Source organism: Geotrypetes seraphini, chromosome 12 (genome assembly GCF_902459505.1).
Source record: "Geotrypetes seraphini chromosome 12, aGeoSer1.1, whole genome shotgun sequence".
Lineage (NCBI taxonomy): Eukaryota > Metazoa > Chordata > Amphibia > Gymnophiona > Dermophiidae > Geotrypetes > Geotrypetes seraphini.
Genome location: NC_047095.1, coordinates 107,880,411 through 107,906,967, shown reverse-complemented (window position 1 = coordinate 107,906,967; position 26,557 = coordinate 107,880,411). Strand labels below are relative to the sequence as shown.

General features: G+C 39.0%; 1 protein-coding gene across 1 annotated transcript in view; it reads left to right on the top strand.

Annotated features, from left to right (window-relative positions):
* LOC117346268 (vomeronasal type-2 receptor 26-like) overlaps positions 1 to 24,922 on the top strand; it is a 44,665-nt gene extending 19,743 nt beyond the window's left edge. The window contains exons 3-6 of the mRNA XM_033915668.1: positions 3,349 to 4,146; positions 12,710 to 12,937; positions 20,587 to 20,713; positions 24,018 to 24,922. Coding sequence (XP_033771559.1) covers positions 3,349 to 4,146; positions 12,710 to 12,937; positions 20,587 to 20,713; positions 24,018 to 24,922 — 2,058 coding nt within the window. The remainder of the gene's footprint in view (positions 1 to 3,348; positions 4,147 to 12,709; positions 12,938 to 20,586; positions 20,714 to 24,017) is intronic.
* Positions 24,923 to 26,557: the final 1,635 nt, after the last annotated feature.

The window sequence follows — 26,557 nt, the reverse complement described above, 5'->3', positions numbered from 1 at the left end:
GAGCCTGATATAGATTTAAAAGATGGGATAAGAGTACAATTTGGAATGATTTATAAAACTCTACAGTAAATCCATAACCATCTGGAGCGGATCCAACTCTAAGGGATTTCAACACTGTTTGAAGTTCTTTCATTGATATAGGCACCTCGAGACTTTGTTTTATATGCTCAAGGATTTTTGGTCCTTTAATTAATTTAAAAAAAACTCTAAACCTTCAAGTTCCTTGTTTGAATAATGCTTAGAATAAGGCTTTACAAAAATTCAAAAATTGTTTTAAAATATCTCCAATTTGAGAATGAGTTTCACCCTTCTCATCTTTTACTGTCACAATCTTTACTTTACTTTTTTTTGCTTTAAGATAGTTAGCCAATAATCTTCCCACTTTATTTGAGTTTCCATAGTACAGAGCCTTTTGATAAAACAAATCTTTCCTTGCCATTTGAGAGGAAATCTCATTGTATTTATATTTTGCTTTTAAGAGGGCCAGTAAAGTAACTTGTTCCCATTTTAATGCCAATTTTGACTCCAAATACTTTATAATTTGTTCCAAATTAGCATATTTCATTTTAAGTTGTCTTCTAACATGAGCCGAATATGAAATGATTTGCCCTTTAATGGTAGTTTTGAAAGCAACCCATAATATTTCTAAAGAGATTTCCTCTGAAACATTAGTTTGAAAATATTCATTCATTTCTAATTGAAATTCTACATGAAAATTTGAATCTGCAAGTAATGTATTATTGAATTTCCATACAGGTCTATTAGAATCATGTTCTCTTAAATTAAATTTGATCCAAACTCTAACATGATCTGATAAAATGATTGGATCTATGCTGGATTTTGTAATCTGCTGAGTTAATTGATCTATTCTTAAATATAATCTATTCTTAAAAATGATTTATGTACATGGGAGCAGAAAGAAAATTCTAGAGCATTAAAATGAAGAATCTGCTAAATTTCTTTCAAACCACCGGTATGCACTAGATTATCTAAGCCCATTGATTTTATTTGCTTACTTGGTTGTTTGTCCAATATTGGATCCATAACAGTATTAAAGTCCCCAGCTACTATTAAATTAGGAGAAGCCAGTGGTAAAATTAACTGTTGAAGAGTCCTAAAAAATTCCACTTGATTCAAATTAGGGGCATATATATTAAAAAGTGTCAGGATATCTTTCCCTGAGCTCATGTGCACCTGTATCCATCGTCACATGGGATCTGCTGATAATATTTTAATGTTGCAAGGCATTTTCTATTTACCAGTATAGCCATCCCAGCCTTTTTTCCTACAGCAGGAGCAAAAAAAAAACAATGTTTAACCCATCCTCCTTCCAACTTCTTCGATTCAATCGCAGATAAATGAGTTTCCTATATAAAGTATATATCCTCTCCCTGCTGTTTTAAGAAATTAAGGGTTTTTCCCTTTTAATTGGATGGTTGAGCCCATTGACGTTCAAGAAAAATATTTTTAAAAAGCCATTTTAATTGGTTATACCATGTTGTTAAATGTTCTACTATCTTCCCTTTAAGCATATAACAAGATATCTATTTAGACACATCCAAGGATCAAATATTAACCCCTTCCCATCCCACCCCAAACCCCTCCCATATAGTACCTTATAAACTTAGGTGCATACTAAACCTTCTATTTGGGGGGATAAAGAGGACTCCTATTTGATAATAATAGAAAAATATATTTAATAATGCATTACTCAAGCAAAGCACATAAAATAATAAAATGGTTGTACTTCAGAGCAAGTGGACATGTCTAATGCACAATTTTCACATCATTGTAACATCATCAGTATAACCTAGATAACAGAATGTCACTAAAAATAATAGGAGCCCTTACCTAAAAGGAAGTAGCTGTAGCTCTGTGGTTAAAGGCACTGTTTCCATCTTCCAAAGATCATGAGTTAAAAGCCACACAACTTCCCTTAGAAGCTTTGTTTTTTTTTATCTCATAAGAGAGTATAGATTGTGGACTTTGTCTTTTATATTTGTACTCTGCCCTTTCCAGGGTCCAAAGGGAAACTTATTTTTACCCTGAGATGGTTATAATTTCCTAAGGTATCATCTCACATGATAGGAACCCCACCATAAAAAGTGCCTGTGGATCAGTGGTTAAATGCACTGCTTCCATCTTTCAAAGGTCATGGGTTCAGATCCAAAGTATGATCTGATACCCCAGCACCTTTACCTATTTTTTTGTGACAATCTGCCATCTAGGCACATATTCATGATGTCAAAATGATGTCAAGATTGTGCATCAGACATATCCACTTGCTCTGAAGCACAGCCATTGTGAGTACTGTATCTCATTTTCTTTTCTTAACCTTTTGGAAATGAGGTTTAGTATGATATATATATATTGTGCTTTGCTTGAGTAAACTACAATATTGCACAGGTGAAGTGGAGAAATATAAATAAAGTAGTGCAAAAAAACTCCACTTAAAGGTAGCTGAGAGTCTGCTCAAATGGAAGAAAAAGCCACAGTTTTTATTGGCAGAGCTCAAGCTTAAACCACCACTTCCACATCATTGGCTAAAAAATTTCCATAGAGTGATAACTCGTTATTGAGGTTTAAAATATTTGAGGACTGAGATATTTTGCAATTGAAACCACTGTGAATGTTTAAAGCAGTCTGTTAAAATGCACTTTTTTAAGTACCTTCTTACTTCTCATTTATAATCTTAATGTATATTTTCTTTAAACCGCTTAGAACCTAACGGATGTAGCAGTATATAAGAAATAAATTACATTACATTACATTTTGACTTTAATATCAAACTGAAGTCCTCCATGCCTCAAAAATTAAAGCCCCACTCACCTATAAGTACAGTGGTTAAAGTTGCAGCCTTAGCACCCTGACATCGTTGGTTCAAATCCCCTACTGCTCCCTGTCACAGAACAAAAAGTAAAAAAGGATTAAAATGTAATTGTGGTGCCAGTGTTTCATTGCATACAATTTTAATGAAAAATAGCATAAAATTGCCATTCTAATGTCATCATAATACTAAAATACAATAACGTTATAGACGTGAAAACATCTATTTGACACCTAAAAGGCAATTCTGTAAAGGATGGCTATCTATTTAGACATATCTAGACTCGATGAGCGACATTGAGCATGATTCTCTATAGTACGTCTATGCATTATAGAATTGTACTCAGCATTTTCCCACTGGATGTCTTAATGACACATAACTTTCAGACGTCCTTTACAGAATTTGCCCCTTTTAGTCCTCTAAACTCTTAGTTAAAATTTAATTTTCCATATGTACAATAATATATTTATTTAAAATGTACCAGTAACAGAAATTGTGATGGAATTATTTTTCCTCCATAGATCAGTTACAAGTCACAAAATCTTTTTATGAGTGATTCTCTTAATTTCCCTTATTTCTACCGAACTGTCCCCAATGAGCTCCATCTCTGTGCTGGGATCCTTAGATTACTAAAGCATTTTAGCTGGACCTGGGTTGGTATCATTGCATCTGAAGATGACAGCAGTGTAAGGGCTGTCCAGATTCTCAAGGAAGGTATTGAAAAGAATGATGGTTGTATTGAATTCATAGAAACATTCCATCACATCAATGTTATGCCACCAGCAAAGATGAATAAAATTAATGACAAAATTAATTCATCATCAGCTAATGTGATCATTATCTATTCTAATAAAGAATATATCTGGAATTTAAATATGCATATAAACATTATGGAAATACCTGGAAAAACATGGATCACCACAGCTGAATGGGATTTTTTCTCAACATATCCACTGAAGTTAAGCATTAAGAACAATACTTTGGCATTCACAATAGCAAAGAAGAAAATTCCAAACATGTCAAAATATATTCGGAAGGTTTATCCTATCCTGTTTCCAAGTAATAACAGCACCCATAAATGGTGGCAGGCATTATGTGACAGCCGATGCCCCCCAAGTATCAGAAGATCCTGCAGCACTGAGGAAGTACCAGACTTGATACCACACTGTCTCCTCAAGTACTTTGGAAGCAGCTACAGTGTATACAATGCTGTGCACACACTGACACATGCTTTGCATGACATGGTTAAGTCAGAAGCTGGAAAAAATATCACATGGAGTCAAGAAAGTCAGGAAGTTTCAGATTATTTACCATGGAAGGTAAAATCACTTTTAGAGAAATTCAAATCTTAATTTTGAATGAAATATTTGAAGAAAAAATTGAAGTGATATTTGAAATGAATAACACATTCTGTAATGTTATATGAATAGTGAGTACTATTGAATACCATATTTGGATAACCATACATATAACTATGCATATAAATATCTGATATTCAGACCACAGGTTGCAGCCTGCCTAAGTCCTGAAGTTAGTGGTAAGCACAAATATTCAATTCTGGTCATTTTAATATCTATTTTTTTTTAATAACTGGCAATAGCTACACCAGTTTTGTTGATATTCACTGCTGATCAATTAAGTTCTAATAGGAAAAAATAAGACTGCTATTTGATTTGTCCAATTTGCCTACTAAACTAAGCCAGTTAATAGTTAATATTGCTGCATATCATGCAATATAGCCAGTTAACCTTAAGGCAGTAATCATGAATACCTAGCAAAGATAAGTGGTCTGAGATGAGAGAAGGAGGGAAGAGGACATTCTCTTTCTGAGAGAAGACTAGAAGATATATCTTTGGGTAAGTATACATTATTTTGATCTGAGCTTTGATAGGTTTGGAGAGAAAAGCTCAATTGTAGGTTCCCTTCTAAAGACAGTTTAGATCTTAAAAGAATAAACTTTACTTAGCTAGTCTCCATAGGATAATAGCCTTTTATAGTTCTACAGTTTTATTACCTTGACCCTGCTGATAGAGATACCCCCTCTTTTACAAAGGTGCGCTAAGCTTTTTAGCGCACGCTAAATATTAGCATGCACTAAACGCATGTTATCCTATGCACTAAATGTGCATGTTATCCTATGGACACATTAGTGGTTAGCAAATGAGTTGATTTAGTGTGCACTAAATCCACGCTAAAACGCATAGCGTACCTTTGTTAAAGAGGGCCATAGTTTCTGACAGGCAGGTAGAGCAGGGTCTGGCTTACCCCCTCTTTTATGAAACTGCGATTGCAGTTTCTAGCATGGGGAGCTGCGCTGAATTGCTCGCGCTGCTTCTGACACTCATAGGAATTCAATAAGTGTCGGGAGCAGTGCAGGCCATTCAGCGGGGCTCCCCACGCTAGAAACCGCTATCACAGTTTTGTAAAAGGAGGCCTTAGTCTCCATTCCCTCCTGCCCTCCCCTCTCCGACCCATCCCTAGCTCATTTCTATACTTATAGTCTTAATTTATTCTCAAATATTCTAATTAGGACAGCAGGAGAGCTCTTTATATTTAATTATCAGTAAAGAATCAAACAAAAAATTAACATACAATATAACCCTAAGACAATCTAAGAAATAAACACTAAATAAAACATTTAATAAAATCCTAAAGCTCTCTTTACTAGTCTAATATATTCCTATTAGCTTAATAAGGTTAATTAATTAATCAGCTCAACAACAAGATGCAGACAGTAGTCCAACAGCAAGAGGGTTGCTATCCAGTCTTTTGCATTGAATGTCACATGTATGATTTTCTCCCGGTTAGTGAGAAGTTATATGTGTGTGCTCACTGCATAGAGCTCCTAGCTCACAGAGAATGAGTATGTTCCCTTGAGGCTAGAGTAGCAGACTTGGAGGAGCTGAGAAAGACAGAGAAGTCCATAGAGAAGTCCCACCTCCAGTCTGGTAGCTCCTGTGCTGTCTTGGAGGAGAGAGGTCTCCTAGAAGGAAAGAATTACCCTGGTGAAGTAGGAAATAATCCTGTAGCTAGAACCTGCCCACCAGAAGGCAATATCCTCTCGCACTGAGGATGTATATCCAGGGGCTTCTGCCCAGGAGGGAAAAGTTAGGACAATGGTTTTAGTTGGAGATTTTATCATTAGACATCATTTTATCATTAGACATCCTCATGCCTACCAGCTGTGTGGCTGGTAGGCATGAGGATCACCTGATCACTTACCTGCCTGGTGCAAATTTGGCAGACTTTACACGTCACATAGATAGGATTTTATATAGTGCTGGGGAGGAGCCAGTTGTCCTGGTACATGTAGGTACCAATGATATAGGAAAATGTGATAGGGAGGTTCTGGAAGCCAAATTTAGGTTTTTAGATAGAAAGCTAAAATCCAGATCCTCTAGGGTTACATTTTCAGAAATGATCCCAGTTCCACACACAGGACCTAAGAGGAAGGTAGAACTCCAAAGTCTCAATGCATGGTTGAGACGATGATGCAGGGATGAGGGATTTAGATTTGTTAGGAACTGGGCAACCTTATGCAAAAGGGGTAGCTTGTTCCAAAAGGACAGACTCCACCTTAACTGGGATGGAACCAGGCTTCTGGTGCTAATGTTTAAAAAGGAGATAGAGCAGCTTTTAAATTGAGATGGGGAAAGCCAACAGTTTCACCAAAATTATATACAGGATGAGAAAGAACATATATTCATTTCAAAATTTCAAATGTCATTTCCATTTTCTTAGTCCAAGTTATCCAGAGGTGTAAATCCACTCTGAATAGCTCCTGAACTTAAATCCTTTTTAGTTACTATCAAAGGGGCTGAGCCTCAGATCTCCGAGTGTTGCATGTGTTTTATAATCACACTAGAAAGGGAATTAACCTCACTGGCTCATGCTCCCCTCCTGCCCTCCTGCTTGATGGACCGTTGGTCTGATCCAGTAAGTCTATTCTTATGTTCTTATGAATATTCATGGTTAATTCTAGATGTCAGAAGAGGGGTTCTTTGTAACTTTTTACCTTTTGTAACAATGAACTAAGCTGTAGTGTTGAGGGCAAAATATATTATGTAATTATTCAAAACTAATAGCTTTTTTAAATATCGGTTTAACAGCAGTATCCACACTACAAGCCTTTCAAAATACTTTAAGACAATAAATTCAACTCATGGGATGGGCATGTCATAATACAATTGTTGCTTAGATCATAGGATCTCATAAAACAAAATCCTGGGATCACAGGTTCTAATCACATATACATCATTCCCACAACTATCAAAAGTATAAACTTATTTGTGTCCAAAAGTGCTATTCTAAATTTCATGTTTTCCAGTCACACTGATATCACTATCAGTGTGATTGAACAGACTGCAACTAATCCAGTATTGGCTACACTTATCTCAAATGGTTAAAATACTGATTAAAGTGCTGGCACAACTTTAACAACTCCTGACGCTCACCCATAGACGAGCATTTCAATCTTCAAGATCTTCTTCAGGGGATTAACTGCTATCATTGCCAAACTGCAACAAATATAAAACTCATGCACTCGGTGTCAACATGCCGTATATATTATACTATCTTATACATAAAACTATCTTCACCCAACCCAATGTGAGCCAAAATTAAAGAAAATCTAAAAGAAAACAAGAAAAACATAAAAAATATGTTAAAAACAGCTGCGTGAGAGAAACATGCTCCTTACTTATCGGGTGTGACGCCTCACTACAATAATGATTTCAAAGTTCATTGCAGCTTTAAGCATCTTTCCTACGATCTTATATCAAAATCATGTCCTACGTCCTACTTTAAGTCACCATATCATTTTGAAGGAAGTCAATTTACTTGAGTTTAAGTCTCTGTTATTGCACTTCAAAAGACTTCACCATGCACCTCCGATAAAAAAACACATAAAATTTTTTTGCGCGTCACACCATTCTTCACAACAGATCGACTCATTTAAAATGCCCCACAGTTTTAACCCACACCTTTTCAACACTCCAAAAAGGGTACATAAAGTTGCCCAGCAAATCATCCTGCAAAGACCAACACAAAATTTATATGTCACCCTCTCAATTTAACCTCTTCGGTATCAAGCTGTCTAAATAAAAACATATCCACCGATTGTTTTTAATCGGTATAGCATTTAAATCTCCACCTCTCAGGGAAGATTTCATTATTTCCACTGCTGCAAATCTCAGATCTTCAAATGAGTATTTGGCCTTCAAACAGTGAGATACTAAGGGCTCCTTTTTCGAAGCCACGTTAGCGGTTTTATCACACACACCTTGAAAAGATAAGAAAAGGCCAAAGCTTAAAATACCCAAAGTTGATGAATTCAATGCCACTACTGGGGGGTGGCCAAAGTGATCTGGGCAACTAGAATCTTAGGTCACTCCTAGTGTATCCCAGAATGTACTGGGAGACAGGTCTAAGATTCCAGTTGGGCCAGGTGCCTAAGGCCCCTCCTATAGGAGGTACCTGGGCCAATCAGGGCCTTAGGCCCCTAATTGGTACATCCCATGATGCATTGGGAAATGGAAGGCCCACCATTCATATAATAACATAGTAACATAGTAGATGACGGCAGATAAAGACTCGAATGGTCCATCCAGTCTGCCCAACCTGATTCAATTTAAATTTTTTTTTTTTTTTCTTCTTAGCTATTTCTGGGCGAGAATCCAAAGCTTTACCCGGTACTGTGCTTGGGTTCCAACTGCCGAAATCTCTGTTAAGACTTACTCCAGCCCATCTACACCCTCCCAGCCATTGAAGCCCTCCCCTGCCCATCCTCCTCCAAACGGCCATACACAGACGCAGACCGTACAAGTCTGCCCAGTAACTGGCCTAGTTTAATCTTTAATATTATTTTCTGATTCTAAATCTTCTGTGTTCATCCCACGCTTCTTTGAACTCAGTCACAGTTTTACTCTCCACCACCTCTCTCGGGAGCGCATTCCAGGCATCCACCATCCTCTCCGTAAAGTAGAATTTCCTAACATTGCCCCTGAATCTACCACCCCTCAACCTCAAATTATGTCCTCTGGTTTTACCATTTTCCTTTCTCTGGAAAAGATTTTGTTCTACGTTAATACCCTTTAAGTATTTGAACGTCTGAATCATATCTCCCCTGTCTCTCCTTTCCTCTAGGATATACATATTCAGGGCTTCCAGTCTCTCCTCATACGTCTTCTGGCGCAAGCCTCCTATCATTTTCGTCGCCCTCCTCTGGACCGCCTCAAGTCTTCTTATGTCTTTCGCCAGATACGGTCTCCAAAACTGAACACAATACTCCAAGTGGGGCCTCACCAATGACCTGTACAGGGGCATCAACACCTTCTTCCTTCTACTGACTACGCCTCTCTTTATACAGCCCAGAATCCTTCTGGCAGCAGCCACTGCCTTGTCACACTGTTTTTTCGCCTTTAGATCTTCGGACACTATCACCCCAAGGTCCCTCTCCCCGTCCGTGCATATCAGCTTCTCTCCTCCCAGCATATACGGTTCCTTCCTATTATTAATCCCCAAATGCATTACTCTGCATTTCTTTGCATTGAATTTTAGTTGCCAGGCATTAGACCATTATTCTAACTTTTGCAGATCCTTTTTCATATTTTCCACTCCCTCTTCGGTGTCTACTCTGTTACAAATCTTGGTATCATCTGCAAAAAGGCACACTTTTCCTTCTAACCCTTCAGCAATCTCACTTACATACATATTGAACAGGATTGGCCCCAGCACCGAATCCTGAGGGACTCCACTAGTCACCTTTCCTTCCTTCGAGCGACTTCCATTAACCACCACCCTCTGGCGTCTGTCCGACAGCCAGTTTCTGACCCAATTCACCACTTTGGGTCCTAACTTCAGCCCTTCAAGTTTGTTCAACAGCCTCCTATGAGGAACTGTATCAAAGGCTTTGCTGAAATCCAAGTAAATTACATCTAGCATATGTCCTCGATCCAGCTCTCTGGTCACCCAATCAAAAAATTCAATCAGGTTCGTTTGGCACGATTTACCTTTTGTAAAGCCATGTTACCTCGGATCCTGTAATCCATTAGATTCAAGGAAATACACTATCCTTTCTTTCAGGAACACTTCCATTATTTTTCCAACAACTGAAGTGAGGTTCACCGGCCTGTAGTTTCCTGCTTCATCCCTGTGACCACTTTTATGAATAGGGACCACATCCGCTCTCCTTTAATCCCCAGGAATCACTCCCGTCTCCAGAGATTTGTTGAACAAGTCTTTAAAAACCTACCTCTTCGACAAATTCCACTAACGCTGCCTTCCCCCCTTCCCTGCACCCTCCTGACCTCGACATGCCTCCATTCCCTCTGACTACGCCCCCCTCCCAAGCCACTATGGCCTCTCTTTCTCAAGCTCTGTTTTATCTAATTGCCCTGCCTTTTCATTGCCTCACATTTAACATCACTGTAAATGTACCACCGCTTTAACATGGAACATCGCTGTATACGTACAGTCTCTTCTTTAGTATATGCCTTTTTATTACTGCTATTTATGTAACATCTTTGTAAATGTAATATCACTGTAATATGTATCATCGCTGTAAATGTACAGTCTCTTCTATTGTTAACCGCATTGAACTTCCATGGTATTGCGGGATACAAGAATAAAGTTATTATTATTATTATTATTTAATAGGACTCGCCAGAACCTCTCTGAGCTCCCTTAGAATCCTGGGATGGATCCCGTCTGGTCCCATCGCTTTGTCCACCTTCAGTTTTTCAAGTTTCTCATAAACACCCTCCTCCGTGAACGGCGCAGAATCTACTCCATTTTCTCGTGTAACTTTGCCAGACAATCTCGGTCCTTCTCCAGGATTTTCTTCTGTGAACACAGAACAGAAGTATTTGTTTAGCACATTTGCTTTCTCCTCATCACTCTCCACATATTTGTTCCCAGCATCTTTTAGCCTAGCAATTCCATTTTTTATCTTCCTCCTTTCACTCATATATCTGAAAAAATTTTTATCTCCCTTTTTTACATTTTTAGCCATGTGAATGCAGGCCTGCCAGATGGACAGAGGAAGCATCCAGCTGGCTGGCCAACCAGGCAAGGGAAGGTCTGGTTGGGCTGTGGGGCTATCCAGCTGGACTAGGGGGTCAGGATGGGTTAGGGGGTCTAAAAGATGCTTACCTTTTAGGGGTGGGTTGTTCAGCAGGAGGGAATGGGTATCCTTCCTACTAGCGATGTATGCAGGAGGGGGGTGGGGGTGTCCATCAGGAGAGATTGGGCATCCTTCCTGACAGCAATGTTTGTGGTGGTGCGGGGGTGTCTGTCAGGAGGGATTGAGCATCCCTCCTGCCGGCAATCTTTGCGGCAGTAGTAGGTGGGTTCCCTGATTCTCTAACTGGTGCTTTTGATAGATAATCATGGTGTTAGGTGAAGGACTGGCCATTCTTATGCCTAGAAGGCCTTGTTTGGATGTTTAGGACATGGGCAAATTTTTGGTCAGGAATATAGTATAAAGTAGTAGCGGTCTGGGCGATTAAATGCCTGGACGTAGAAGTAGGCCATTCATGAAAAATACATCCAAAGCCACATTTTGGATGTATTTTTTTAAGAATGGATATTTTTCTACTGCTGACTTTGGGCAACTAGTGCCTTAGGCCAAAAAAGGACTTAGACTTTTTTTATTATGCCCCTCCACGAGTGTTGGCACAAATGATACTGCAAATGCCCTTCCAAATATATCACAAGTGATGTCATAGTTATTAGAGAGAAGATGAAGCAGATTATGTTCTCATTGATCCTCTCTATTGAGGGTGAAGGGCAAGAAAGAGAAGTTCACAGATTGTGTAATTGAATTCATGTTGGATTTAAGGACATAGGAGGTTTTTTCAAGGGTTAATGAACAGAGAAGTTGTGAATCTATCAAAGAAAGGAAGGAATGTCTTCAGCAGAAGACTGAGTAACTTAATGAAGAGAGCTTTAAACTAGATTGGTAGGGTCTGGGTAAACAAAGTCTCCAGGTAAATATTAGACAGGAAAGTGAATAATGGGAAAGGGGGCATTGTCATGGGAGGGGTATTAGGCCAATCGGAGTCCTAGGTCACAGGGAAGGAGACCCAAGACTCCTGGGGTGGGCTAGTGAACCATAGAGACTTCAGTAGTTGGAATCTAACAACAGTACTGGACAGAGCTTTAGATTCTTGCCCATAAATAGCTAAGAAGAAGAAGGAAAAAAACCCAACAAATTTTTACATTGAATCAGGTTGAGCAGACTAGATGGACCATTCAGGTATTTATCTGCCGTCATCTACTATGTTACTATGTTACTATATATGAGGAGTACCCAGGCTCATAAGCCACTCTAACCATTACATTTATGGTGGAACATGTACACCCACCAACCCCACCCAAACCCTACTCTACTGCCTTATAGGTGCCTCCAGAAGGGAATTCTGGTGAGATGTTTATGTGGCATCCTTTTTGTGAAGTTCCCAGTACTGCCCTGTTAGGTGCCTCTCTGCTCTGTTGCCATGTCTGATCTTGTTCTGGGTATTTGGAGCTTGGACAAAATTTTGTTTGAAAATGTGGTATAAAGATAGATGTATTGGCGCTCTGGATGAACAATAGCCTGGATAATGATTTTCAAAAAAATATATATTTATTCTAAACATATTTTTTGAGAATGGACATTTTCCTGCTGCTGACTTTGAGTGTCAAACACCATATAACCAAATCAGACTTAGATGAATGTTTTGATTATGACCTCCACATATAGAATTTGACCCTATATATACACAGTATGCATTTTATACTTGTAAACTACTGAGATTATTTCCCTTAGTATTTTCTTCTTCAGTTTGATATTAATAACCTGGCTTTAGGGACACTACTAAAATTCCATCCCTCATTCTTTAGTTTCATCATCATTTGAAGAGTGTCCACTTCAAGAATATTATGGGTGAAGAGATCTTTTTTGATAAGAATGGTGATTTATCCATCGGTTATGATATTATAAATTCAGTCTTTCTACCCAATGGAACTGTGAGGAATGAAATTGTTGGAAGTTATAACCCATATGCTATCTCAGGTCAGGATTTCATCAGCAATGAGAAGGCAATTGTGTGGGAGAGTGCATTTACTCAGGTCAGAGATAAGTAATGTGAGATCATGTTGGAAGATCTCAAACCATGTCATGTATGTTGTGATTTACTGTAAATGTGATTTATTACTACTTATTTAAACCAATACAATAAAGCAGTAAACCTTGCAGTTTCCCTTTTCCAGAACAATGATACAGCTAAATCCCAAATCTACAATCCTGAAAAACAGCTAGCTCTATCTACTATACTTCCCAGAAATGAGGAAGGTCTCAGTCTATTTTCTAAGGGAAATAAGGCAGAACAATATCCTTATATTACATCTTCTCTCTGTTCCTCTTCTTTAGCAAAGGCTGTACAAAACAGAGAAGCTCCAGGGGTACAAATGCCAAACCACAACATGGATCTCAAACCCTAAGCTTCTAGCACCAACCACTTATAGTATAGGCAGTTTGGGCTAGATGCCTACTTTTATTGCATCAAGATTTATGAGTTAGGAAAATAACTTTCAATTAAGTCCAATAAAGGTTGATTGTGAGGCATTGAGTGCTAATATTAGTACTGATTATGCCTACATTTGGATAAACTTTTTAGAATTAGGGCCTCAAGCCCCAATTCTGCAAACTGCGCCTAAGTTTAGGTGTGGTTTAGACATCTGTGGAGCACAAGTCATGCTCCGCATTACTTAGACGTAAGATAGGCATCAGATACGCATCTCCAAAATTTTTTTTTGCACTTCTAGACGTCAGGTAGATGTCCCTACAATGTATTTAGTTATATGTAAAAATGTGTTTTTTACCAATTATGTTCCATTATTTCAGGATTGTAAGCTTTAACATAATATAAACACAGTATACCATCTTTAAAAGGATATTTATAATATATTATTTTCAGTGGGACTTGAACTGGGAACATCAGAGTGAATCTTGAAAAATGTGACATGCTAACACACTAACCTTCATTCTATACTGCTGTGCTAGACAACAAGACTTGCAAGAATAGCAATTCTGGTTTTATTATACTGTTCCGTATAGGCAGTTAATTCTGCTAGGATAACAGGGAAAACAAAGCAAACAAAGTTTGCAATACATCATTCTCACCTATTCTTTCTGTTTTGGTATTTAAGCTGCTGGATCTTTGGCCAGGTACAAGCTGGTGTGCTGAACCCAATTTTAACAGACCTGCTCTAGCCTCTGGGAAACACAAGGGGAGTCATTCTGGGAACCTGAAATCAGGAGAAAAGGAGGAAAATGTTAGAAAGACATTTGTGGCAAAAATAAACAGCAGAAGTCTCAAAATAACAGCTACAATGAACAGAAGCACAAACGCTATTCCCTTTTTATAATAAGGATGCCTAACAATTATGACTCTAAAAAGATTTACCTTTAGTTCTATGAGAAAAAGCACTGCTATAGGTTCTACATATTCATTTAATTTGCATATCCATTTTCCTGCACCAAAGTTTCAAACAGCATGGGCGTTTTTTCAGCCAATACACCTGGAACCAATTTTTATTATCACTAATTCTCAGACCTGCTAATGACCCTGTGGAGAGAGTTGTGGCAGATATCAGGGGGACAAAAAGTTAATGGAGAATCACCATAAGCAATAACACAGAATGGGAGTCCAAAAGAAGAAATAAGTTCTGCCTGAGCTTTTTTTTTTTTTTTAAATCTTTATTTTCATTTTATAGTATTGACATAATATTAGTCAAAACAAGAAAATAATACAAGTCAGTTCAAAGATTAAAATGAGACAATAGGTAATAATAAACATTTACAATTGAAATAAAGGAATCAAGGCAAAATTTTTCCCTTTCTCATACAGCATAACATTAAACACAAAATAAATTTTTACTGGTTTGTATCGTTAGACCTCAATCCATGGGGGAGAAAGCTTTAAAATTGCTGAAATCTTAATCAAATAGTACAAAGAAAAATGAAAATGGTAGCGGGAGAGAACATAACCAAAAACCTTATACTTGAGCAGGTTGAGACTGAACTTCTCTCAAGAATTTAAGTTTGCTCTTTAGCAGAAATAAATTTTGTCAACTGCTGAGGTTCAAAGAAAATAAATCTGTTCCCTTGATAGGTCATTACACATTTACAGGGGAATCTGAGTACAAACGTTGCACCTAACTGCAGAACCCTTGGTCTCAAAATAAGAAATTGTTTTCTTCTCTTTTGGGTCATTCGTGACACGTCTGGATACATTCTCACTATTTTAGTCATAAATGGAACATCTTTAAACTTGAAAAACAATTTAAGCATCCATTCCCTGTCAGCATCTATAGCAAATTGTACAAATAGCGTAGCAGTTGCCGGTATCTCTTCACCTGACCTCTCCAGGAAATTTGTCAAATCCAAACTATCAGCAGACAAATTCTGCTGGTTTGGTTTTTGAACAGATGCTCTAGTTGGTAAATAATAAATTTTAGTGAGAGGCGGATAGAAGATTTCGGAAACTTTCAAAACTTCTTTCAAATATTTTTTAAATGTATCCTGCGCTGAAATAAGTGGTAATTTTGGGAAGTTAATAATCCGAAGATTACTTCTTCTAGTCATATTTTCCAACATTTCCACCTTAAAATTAAGGTTTCCACTGTCTTTTACCCAGACCGAAGCCTGGGACTCCACTGTTTTTAATCTAGTTTCATATCCATCCACTTTATTTTCAACGCTGGATATCCTATTTTTCATTTCCAAATTTTCAGACACAACAAAGGTATAACGTGTAGTAAGTTGCTGCATTTGAGTTCCCAAAGAGATTTGCAAAGTAGATATTGCTTCCCAAATTGTCTCCATATTGAAAACCTTGGGCCTCTGCATTGGTGTCAGTTCAGCACCCAGAACCTCTGGTGTAAAAGTACCTGGAACTTCAGCAGGTGATGAAGTTAATGTCAGGAAATCCTGAGGAAGTTTCTGTCCCAGCTCCTCCGAATGCACAGATAATAGTGGCTTCACTCCTCCTCCTACTGAGCCGACTTCCAAACTCAGCATGCCTGGAGAGCAAACACCCTGGTGCATTTCCTCCAACGTCGACTGGCCAAACGCCCCCGAGCAACTCGGAGGACTTGGAGGACTTTGATCTTCAGTCAATCGGACAAACGCCCCCGGGCGACTCGGAGGACTCCGCTCTTCCGGGGTCAGAGATGTTGCCTCGAGGGAGAGCTGCAACGCTTCAGCCAGCGTGTCTCTCCCAGCCGAGAAAGCCTCCGGCTGTGTTGGCGTCCCTCGCTGAAGGAAGGCGTCCATCGGGCCCGTTGCTGCTGGTAAGGATTCGTCAGGGAAAATCCGAATCTTGGATTTTTGTTTCACCATTTCTCCACTTTAGAAAAAGAAACAGCAGTCAGGGAACATCCGTGGCGTCTAGCTCCAGACTCCCGCAGCCATCTTCCTTAGGCCATTCCCCCCGGGCGTCTCTTCCTGAGCTTTTATCTAATAAAGACACCTAAGTAGCTAGCAATATATCATTCTCACCTAGATTTGGTATCTGAGCTGCTAGCAAAGAGTTCCTTGCATAGGTACAGCATAGTCACCTGGAAAGATGAAAAAGGTTAGAAAGACATCAAAATTGCAAATTACTATAGCTGCTAATGGTCTTATAGAATGGAGAGAGTTGTGGTAGATATAGGAAAGAAAAGGTTAAAAGATAATCAAGAAAGGTAAGGTCTCAGAAATCAGCATAAGCAATAACACAGAACAGGAGTCTAAAAGAGAAAAAGCTGCTCTGGTGGACCTTCTTATACTAAGCACGTCTAAGTAGCAGCTGACATCTTAGGCACTGTTAGAACTTCACACCAGAAAACTTTCAAATCTTATTGGGCGTGGTTTGGGACAACATACCTGTACTGACCTTTAATCATTTTGATCACTTCTCAAAGCTTTGACAAGAAGCCATTTGTCATCTACTTAGTCTGTAGAGGCTCTGTTACCAAATTCTAAATGTAGTTTCTTCGATAGCTCTATGCCTTAAGGCACTTCTTTTATCTTCCATACATCAGGGGTTCAAGTCTTGAGTGCAAATATTTGATATTCATTTCTCTACCAGAAAGAAAACCTTCAAACTCTTTGTCCATTCCTTTGCTTAAACATATTTGGGTTTATCTTTAAAATGATCTGCAGCAATTCTCAGATGTCTAAAGCAGCCTCTTCTCTCATCTTAAACCCCTCCCCCACCCCAATACACACTACTCAGGCATGAAACCACAACCACAATTATAAAGCCAAGTTGAATATACCAATAGTAATGTCTCTAGGATACATCTCAAAAAATGAACCTTCCTTCAATACCTGTCCAAGCCCTCTGAAATTTTAGTAAACTCATACTTTTTGCCCTGTGCGGATATTGCATAAAAAGAAATACATTCCTACCACAATGGCTTGTAGTTGAGAGCAGATGAATGTATCTGATGCACTTGTGCCTGCAAACTGCAGAATGCTGATGAAAAAACAGCAAAGTCCACCATATATACACTTCTATGAGAGCTTAGGAAGCTGTTAGGAAGTTGTTAAATTGAGTGAAGGTGAGATTTGAACCAGTGAGCTTGAGAAAATGGACAAGGTGCAACAACTTGGTGAGAAAGAAATGCTTTCTTGTGGTGACTGTGATATCATTCCTAAGCAGATGATACATAGGCAGGTCAGTAAGCTATGATATGAAAAGGGAGTCAGAGAAATTGGAGTGGAAGGTGGTGTATCTCAACGTGTTAAAATTGTGTGCTGATCTTGAAGAGGTTGTGAGTTCAAAACCCACTGCATCTTTTAATTTTGGCATTCTACCTTGCAGGTGCACCTTGATGATCTCACAATGAGGTCAGCTTTGTGCAGCTACACAGCTCCATTTTGCAATGAGGGAAAATGCATGATAAGGTCTATATCTGGTTTTTCTGTTTTTAAGCTTGGAGAAATGAAGTAATGTGTGCAATATTTATATCTTTTTCATGTTCTTTCTTTGCTTTTGAACAAAAGCTGATTGCAGCACAGTTTAGTGAGGAAAGCCAAAGGTGCTGTAATTAGCTCTTTGGGCAGGTGCTGTAATTGCTGTTTGGGCAGAAAAATATTATGTTTTGCATGCAATATGTTTGTATTGATGTGCCCTATTGATATGGTAGCTTGTTAAATCTATTAGGAGGGGAAAAAAGAGGAAAAAACAGATTCATGAAGTCTATGTAGAAAATATAATTTCAGAAGCCCATAGCACATCTATGTTCCACCCATAGAAACTTGCGTTAAGCCCAAGCAGAAAGCAAGCAGAAACCACACTTAGACCAGCTTTTCGTTTGCCTACAATTTCCATGATGTTTAGATGCAGTCTGCCTGACAGTGTTCCCTCTAAGCTGAGCAGGTGTCCTCCAGCTGCATTGCTACCACTAGGGGGTGGAATATTTTCAGTCGCTAAGGACAGGTATGTTCCCTGGAGTCCTGCAGAACTTGCATGTCCCTCACAATTGAAAAATGTGACAGTAAAACAGCACCCTCTATTGGTGAGACTGTGGGTGGAGGACTCCTGCTCAGCTTAGAGGGAACAGTGCTGACCCAACTATTGTTTATCTGGTGCCTATCCTTAACCATGCACATTTTACGCCCTTGTTACACCCATGTCTACATACTTGGACATGACTTTTCCAAAACTCGCATCTATATTCTGAGAACACCTACCTGATACCTAACTCCATCTATGTTCCAATTAACGCTTGTTAAGACCCTTAAATCACTCATTAACCACTTAAATCAGACATTAAACCACGCCTAAAGTTAGGCACAGTTTGTGGAATCGGGGCCTCAGTGTCCATACTGGAGTTCCATATATAATGTATTGAAATTAAGGTTCAGAGAAGGGCAACAAAAATAAAAGGGATAGGATGACTTCCCTATGAGGAAAGACTAAAGCAACTAGGATTCTTTAGCATGGAGAAGAGACAGCTTGGGGAGGTATGATAGAGGTATAGAAAAGGTAGATATGAATCACTTGTTTACTCTTTCCAAAAATACTAGGACTAGGGAGATGTGATGAAGTTACTAAGTAGTAGATTTAAAACAAACTGGAGAAAATGTATCTTCACACAGTGTGTAATTAAACTCTGGAATTCATTACTGGAGAATGTGATTAAATAAGTTAAGTTAGCATGGTTTAAAAAGAGGTTTGGATAATTTTCTAAAGCAAAACTCCATAAGCCTTTTTTTTAGATGACTTGGGAAATCCACTGCTTATTCCTAGGATAAGCAGCATAAAATATATTTTACTTCTTTGGAACTTGCCAGGTACTTGTAACCTGGATTAGCCACTTTTGGAAACAAGATACTGGGTTTGATGGGTCTTTCATCTGTTTCAGGATGGCAACTTGTATGTTCTTATGAAATACTGCTACGAGTGTTAATTATTTCTATAGTGCTACCAGATGTACGCCTCACTGCACACGGTCACAAACAAGAAGAAAACAGTCCCTGCTCAAAAGAGCTTACAATCTAAACAGACAAGACAAACAGAATGTCTAGGATACAGTTAAGGGGAATGGTTAATTAGCCAGTTGGGTTGGTGCACAGAGGAGTAGGGTTAAGGATTGAAGGCTATATCAAAAAGGTGGAAAGGGTTGGTAGGCAAACTCAGGTAATTTATTCCAGGCATAGGGGGTAGCTAGATAAAAGGAATGAAGTGTGGAATTGGCAGTGGAGGAGAAAGATACAGCTAAAAGCAGTTTATCTGAGGAATGGAGCACTCTGGGAGGTGTATGAGAAGAGGGAAGAGAGGAGAGTTATTGAGGGGCAGCAGAATGAAACACTTGTAGGTCAGCAATAGGAGCCTGAACTGCATGTGATGGTGGATAGGGAGCCACTGAAGTGATTTAAGGAGAGGGGTGACATGAGTGTAGTGAGGTTGGTAGAAGATGAGTCGTGCAGCAAAGTTTTGCACAGATTGCAAGGGGGAGAGATGACACTGTGGGAGACCAGTTAGAAGTACATTTCCATAATCTAAGCATGAGGTTATAAGAGTGTGGACAAGGGTCTGGGTAGTGTGCTCAGAGAGGAAGGGGCAAATTTTGGTGATATTGAAGAGGTAAAAGTGAGAGGTGTTAGCAGCTTCTTGGATGTGCTAAGAAAATGAGAGGTCAGAATCAAAGATGACTTTAAGGTTGCAAGAAGAGAAGACTGGAACAATGATACTGAGATGGAGAAAGGAGGAGGAGGAGGATCAGAGGGTTTAGGAGGAACAAGGAGCAGCTCATTCTTGGACATATTTAGTTTCAGATGATTACAGGAAATCTAGGCATCAATATCAGTGAAACAGGCAGAGACTTTTTCTTGGACTTTAGATAAAGGTTTGGGTGTAGAGAGGTAGTTCTGAGAGTCATCAGCATATAGCTGATACTTAAAGCCATGGCAGGAGGTCTGGGCACCGAGGGAAGAGGTGTAGAGCGAGAAGAGAAGAGGTCCTAAGACAGAACCCTGGGGTATGCCAGCTGCTAGTTGGGTAGCAGCAGAAGAGGAACCGCCAACACATACAGTGATGGTGCCTTGGGAAAGGTAGGAGGCAAACCAGGAGAGGACAGATTCACAGAATCAAAGCAAGGACAGTACGGTATATCAAGGAGTAAGTTGTGATTAACAATATCAAAGGCCATGAACAAGTCATTGCAAACCTTAGTGCAGTTTAAAATACACTGTCCAGAAACTAATATTAATTTCTCATTATTAGATACCTCCACAGTCCAAATGCAGCCCGAGCTGTCCTCCTGGCTTCAGGAAATTGATTAAGAAAGAAAAGTCTGTCTGCTGCTATGATTGTATTCCCTGCCTAGATGGAGAGATCTCCAACCAAAATGGTGAGTGATACACGGCATTATGAAGATTTTTAACGAAAAGGAAAATTGGTAGAGCTAAAAGTGAAGGTCAAATTACAGTATATAATCTTTAAACCCTACATCTTGAATTTTATATTTTCAGGTTTTTTAAAAAATTTAGCTATGGTTTGGCATTTAAAAAAGTATTCCTTTTTGTAAACCACTCTGCTGTCTTTTGAACAAAGGGGCATATAGTAAGCAAAACAAATCATAACAATAGTCATATTATTTATTTTCTGAACAATGGAGTTACGCAAACTCATAACATCAGAAAGATCTATACCAAAAAATATATCCCAGCACTCTCTCTCCCCTCTACTCTCTAGCAACACAAGCAGCAAAAATCAACCATTCCATCTCCAATCTTATGACAATATCAGACAACTTCAAAACATTCAGAAAAGAAATCAAAACCCTGCTTTTCAAAAAATTCATCCAAATATCTTAACCCCTCCTCTTTTACCTCCAGAAGATTCACCTACCTTCAGATAACCTTCCCCCAAATTACCCACCTTAACACCTTCCAAACAAATACCATAAATAGATTGTAACCTACCCTCTCTAACTGCATTCCATATGTATTTTTCATACAGTTCTTCACAGTCAGTTTAATTTCCATCCTATAAATTCACATAGAATTTTTCTTTTTTCAACCATCTTTATTTTCTCTTCTTTATTAATTTCCAGGTACTTTAGTTAGATTGTGAGCCTTCGGGACAGTAAGGGAATTTTTTAAGTACCTTCTTACTTCTCATTTATAATCTTAATGTATATTTTCTTCAAACCGCTTAGAACCTAACGGATGTAGCGGTATATAAGAAATAAATTACATTATATTACATTACATTGTGAATGGATAAGTGATTGGGATGGAGACACTAGTAGACAAAAGACAAAGAGTGAAATTGTAGCTCAATAAGATTCTGACACCAAGAGGAAGAAGAAAACCCAGATTCACTAGAACATTTAATTTTTGTTCTCATCCCTCAATAAAAAGTCTCATGCAGTCATATAACCATTTTCACCCTCATATGCACTTCCAATACTGACAGCTTCAATTCTTGACATATCTAACAAAGATAAAATCACCTTGGTCAAATCTCTTCATAAAGACAATTAATAAATCACAATAAATAAATGGATACATACATACTATCACAAGCCTAGCACTATAGTTAGCCTTGTTCCAGGTAAAAAGCCTAGAAACATAGCCCTGAAGCTTAAGACAGCTGATCAGTGCAGCAGCTCTCCTACTAACATGGACCAGGACTCATATTCAGAGGAGTTTGCCCAAGAGCAAGAGCCACGGGAGGATTCAGGACATTTTGAGGGTAAATACACCGTTAGACCCAAGCCATGCACTCAGGGCCGGATTTAGATGAAAAGAGGCCCTAGGCTATTCCACTTATGAGGCCCAGCTGTTTCCGGACTGACGTCTTTCCCTCCCCGATCCTCCTCCCAGGGCGAGAAAAAGAAAGAGAAAAGCCGAGTTGGCGCCCCGTTGCGGCCGGAGCCGGTTCCGATCCCGAAGCGGAACCGAGGTAACCGGGGAGCGGCTAAAACCTGAACTGGAGGCAGGATCGGACCGGGGACTGGCACGCGCCCCCACCCGGGGCTGAGACCGATTCCCCTCCGGAGCCGGGAAAGGGGTGGGGGGGAAAGAGGAGCAGCGGGATCTGATCCGGAGCTGGAGCACGTGTGCAATTCGGATTCCCCACCCCCGGCTGAATTTTGATGAGAGGCTGGCGCAGGCGCCATGAGGAGTGACACAGAAGCACTCCTCAGGCCACCAGGACTCACGATATTTCAACAGTGCATGCGAGCTCTAGGATTTTATTATTTATGATATAATCATGAAAATATAAAATAAAGCACGTAATATACATTTTAAAATATTTAAAACATATGTTAAGAACTTACTTAGAATTCTGCGAAATGAAGATATTGTCACAAAATTTTTTTCAGTAGTCTATAAACACTTCACTAAAGTATTAAACCTACTGAACTCAAAAGGCGAGAATCACATGATCGTGTACGCAATCCTAAAATAAGAATCTTTTCTAATAACATTAACACGTGTTTCATATTATCGAAGTAACACGAATATAACCGAACGTCGGGATATCAATAGGTCTGTTCGTTTGTCTGTTCCAATCTACACCAATCTGTACTTTATTTATGCAAGAACAAACCAGATCTTAGTAGCATAAGGCACGTAAATATTTGCCATAGCAATCAGTGAACATATGAACTATACTTTGGTGCAATCTAGTATATACAAACGAACAGACCCAATGTGCCGAACGCGTTGATCTTAATTAATACATTTTTATGTTTGTTTATTAGTCATATGCGTAGAATTTCTCCTTATTTTCGGTTCAGTGTTTTAGGGTTCACTGTTTTTAGAATAGTGTAATTTTTTATTGTGCTAAAAATTTGAATGTAGGCCCCTCTTGATCTTGAGGCCCTAGGCTGAAGCCTAGTTAGCCTATAGGAAAATCCGGCCCTGCATGCACTAGTAGGACACATCTTAAGAAACAGATACTGACTCCCTTAGCCACACACCTGCTTAGGGTAATTGCAGAGCAGGAGAAAGTCCAGGGAGAGCTGAAGCATGCCTCTCTCCTACATAGGCTTGGGCGTGGCTCTCACAAAGAAAGGCAATACCGTATGAGCAGTGCAAGCCAAAGAGAGGGGAAAAGGTAAAACTAGAGGGCATACACTGAGGTTGTAGGAAGATTTAGGAGTAATGCTAGGAAATTATTTTTCATGGAGAAGGTGGAATGCCACTATGAGGAAAGTGGTGGAAAGGCAAACAGTGAAGGAATTTGAAAAGGCATGGATAAGCACAGAGGATCTCTAATAAGAAAACGCATGGTATAAATTAAAGAACTAAGGCCAGTACTGGGCAGACTTGCATGATCTGTATCCCATATATGGTGATTCAATGTAGGATGGTATGGGGAAGACATTAGTAGGAACTCCAGTAACTTGGAATATGAGGACATTACTGGCAGGACTTTACAGTAGGGAACCTGCAAACAACAGGATGGTTGTATAGGCTGGAGTGAGCTTGAACATAAAGCCATAAGTTGGAACCTAGGACAAAACCAAGGTGGACTTTATGGACTGTGGCCCAGAAATATCAAAGAAAAAAGACAAGTTAATTTAATATTGAATTTATTATGTGTATAACCAATGGGTATCAGCCATCATTTACTATGTTACTATCTAAAAATTTATACAGCTTGGGAAAAGACTTGGTACATTATTTTTTTTTTCTCAGATATGAATAACTGTATAAAGTGCCCAGAGGATCAATGGTCCACTCAGAAGAGAGATGCCTGCATCCCAAAAGTGATAACCTTCCTGTCCTATGAGGATCCTTTGGGGATATCTTTGACTCTTGTCAGTATGTTTTTCTGTACAGTCAGTGCTCTCATTTTGGGAATCTTCATTAAATACCGACATACTCCCATAGTTAAAGCAAACAACCATAGCCTCAGCTATAGTCTCCTCATTTCCCTCATGCTATGCTTCCTCTGTTCCTTATTATTTATTGGTCGTCCTGATAAACTGACCTGCATTCTTCGACAGATTGCCTTTGGTATCACATTCTCTATTTCTCTGTCCTCAGTACTTGCAAAAACCATCACTGTGATCATTGCCTTCCAAGCCACCAAGCCCAAAAGTAAGCTCCGGAACTGGATGAGTTCCAGTTTTTCAAATTCTATAGTCCTTTGCTGTTCTCTTCTTCAAGCTCTTCTATGCCTTGTCTGGATATGCACTGCTCCCCCATTCCCATATCATAACACTGAATCAGAAATTGGAGCAATAGTAATTGAATGTAATGAAGGATCAATAATTGCATTTTACTGTGTTCTTGGTTACCTGGGATTTCTGGCTTGTCTCAGCTTCACTGTAGCTTTCTTATCAAGAAATCTACCTGACAGTTTCAACGAGGCCAAGTACATCACCTTCAGTATGGTGGCTTTCTGCAGTGTCTGGATGGCTTTTATCCCAACATACCTAAGTACTAGAGGCAAGTCCATGATAGCAGTGGAGATATTTGCTATCTTGGCCTCCAGTGCAGGACTGCTTGGCTGTATTTTTATCCCCAAATGCTACATGATTCTTCTGAGGCCTGAGATGAACAACAAGAAGTACCTAACAAGACATGTAAAGACTTAAAAAGTTAGATTATTTTCTTAAATGAAAAATAAAGAATCTCACACTAAATAAAACAATTGAAGTCTGGTTGTTCTGCCATTGCATTCATTTTCAAACAAATTAGATACACATTTGAAGTTTTTATGTTGGTATATATAATCTCTAAGTGCAAAAAAAGATGGAGGTAAGAAGATTTGAAGCAATCCAGAGGAGGGCGACAAAAATGATAGGAGGTTTGCGCCAGAAGATGTATGAGGAGAGACTGAAACCCCTTAATATGTTTACCCTAGAAGAAATCTGAGCCCCCTTCTACCATTCCGTAAGCTTCTGAAGACCTGGCTCTTCTCCAAAACGTAACCCCGTCCCCTTCCTGGCACTCTCACACCTAACCTCTCTTCTCTCTTACTTATACTATTACATTGGAGTTCCGTTCCTTCCCTAACCTTGTAAACCGTGTCGAGCTCCATCTGCGGAGATGATGCGGTATATAAACCCAAGATTTAGTTTAGTTTAGTTTAGATATGATTCAGACATTCAAATACTTGAAAGGTATTAACGTAGAACAAAATATTTTCCAGATGAAGGAAAATGGTAAAACCAGAAGACATGATTTGAGGTTGAGAAGTGGTAGATTCAAGAACAATGTTAGGAATTTCTACTTTACAGAGAGGGTGGTGGATGCCTGGTATGCGCTCCCGAGAGAGGTGGTGGAGAGGAAAATGGTGACCGAGTTCAAAGAAGTGTGGGATGAACACAGAGGATCTAGAATCAGAAAATAATTGTAAATATTAAAGAACTAAGGCCAGTAGTGGGCTGACTTGCATGGTACGTGTCTGTATATGGCCTTTTGGTTGAGGATGGGCTGGGGAGAGCTTCAATGGCTGGGAGGATGAGGATGGGCTGGAGTGTACTATGATGGAGTCTTCAGCAGTTGGAGCCCAAGCACAGAACTGGGTAGAGCTTTGGATTCTTGCCCAGAAATAGCTAATAAGAAAAAAAAATTAAATTGAATCAGGTTGGGCAGACTGGATGGACCATTTGGGTCTTTATCTGCCGTCATCTACTATGTTACTATGTAAAAAAAACTCTGGCTCCTTCTTTAGAGAAAAGCTCTTTGGAGACCCTGTGGCTTTGGTCACTGATGCTGTCCCAAATTAAAGTAAAGCTTAAGTTATATGAAAACTTAAATCTACCTAATCAAGATGGACTCCAATTTATATGACCAGTTGAATATTTTTCTCTGGGGGAAGAAGTGAGGAGATTTTTTTGTCCCATTTGCTAAAATAACATCCATATCTTGATTTGTTAAACCAGCTTTTCTGCTTTCCTGTTATATTGTAATTGATTGGGATGTGGAAAGATAAATTATGTGATAAAGAATGGATGATATGCAAGCTATTACTGGCTGTTTTATTCTAGTAATGGGGTATTTTCCATTACTGGAAGTTACCACCATGTACAGAGAAATTGTGCCCATATGAGAGGTTGTTAGAGTTACCTGAAATAAAATAAAAAAAAAATAAAAATTGTGTGATATACTGTAGAGGTAACTTCTTTGACAAAGGGGATAACAGTTGGCAAACATACATGTTACCCAAACAAAAAGTCTTGGGAACACATTTAATGCCACGTGGGTGATACGTGGAACAACTGCAA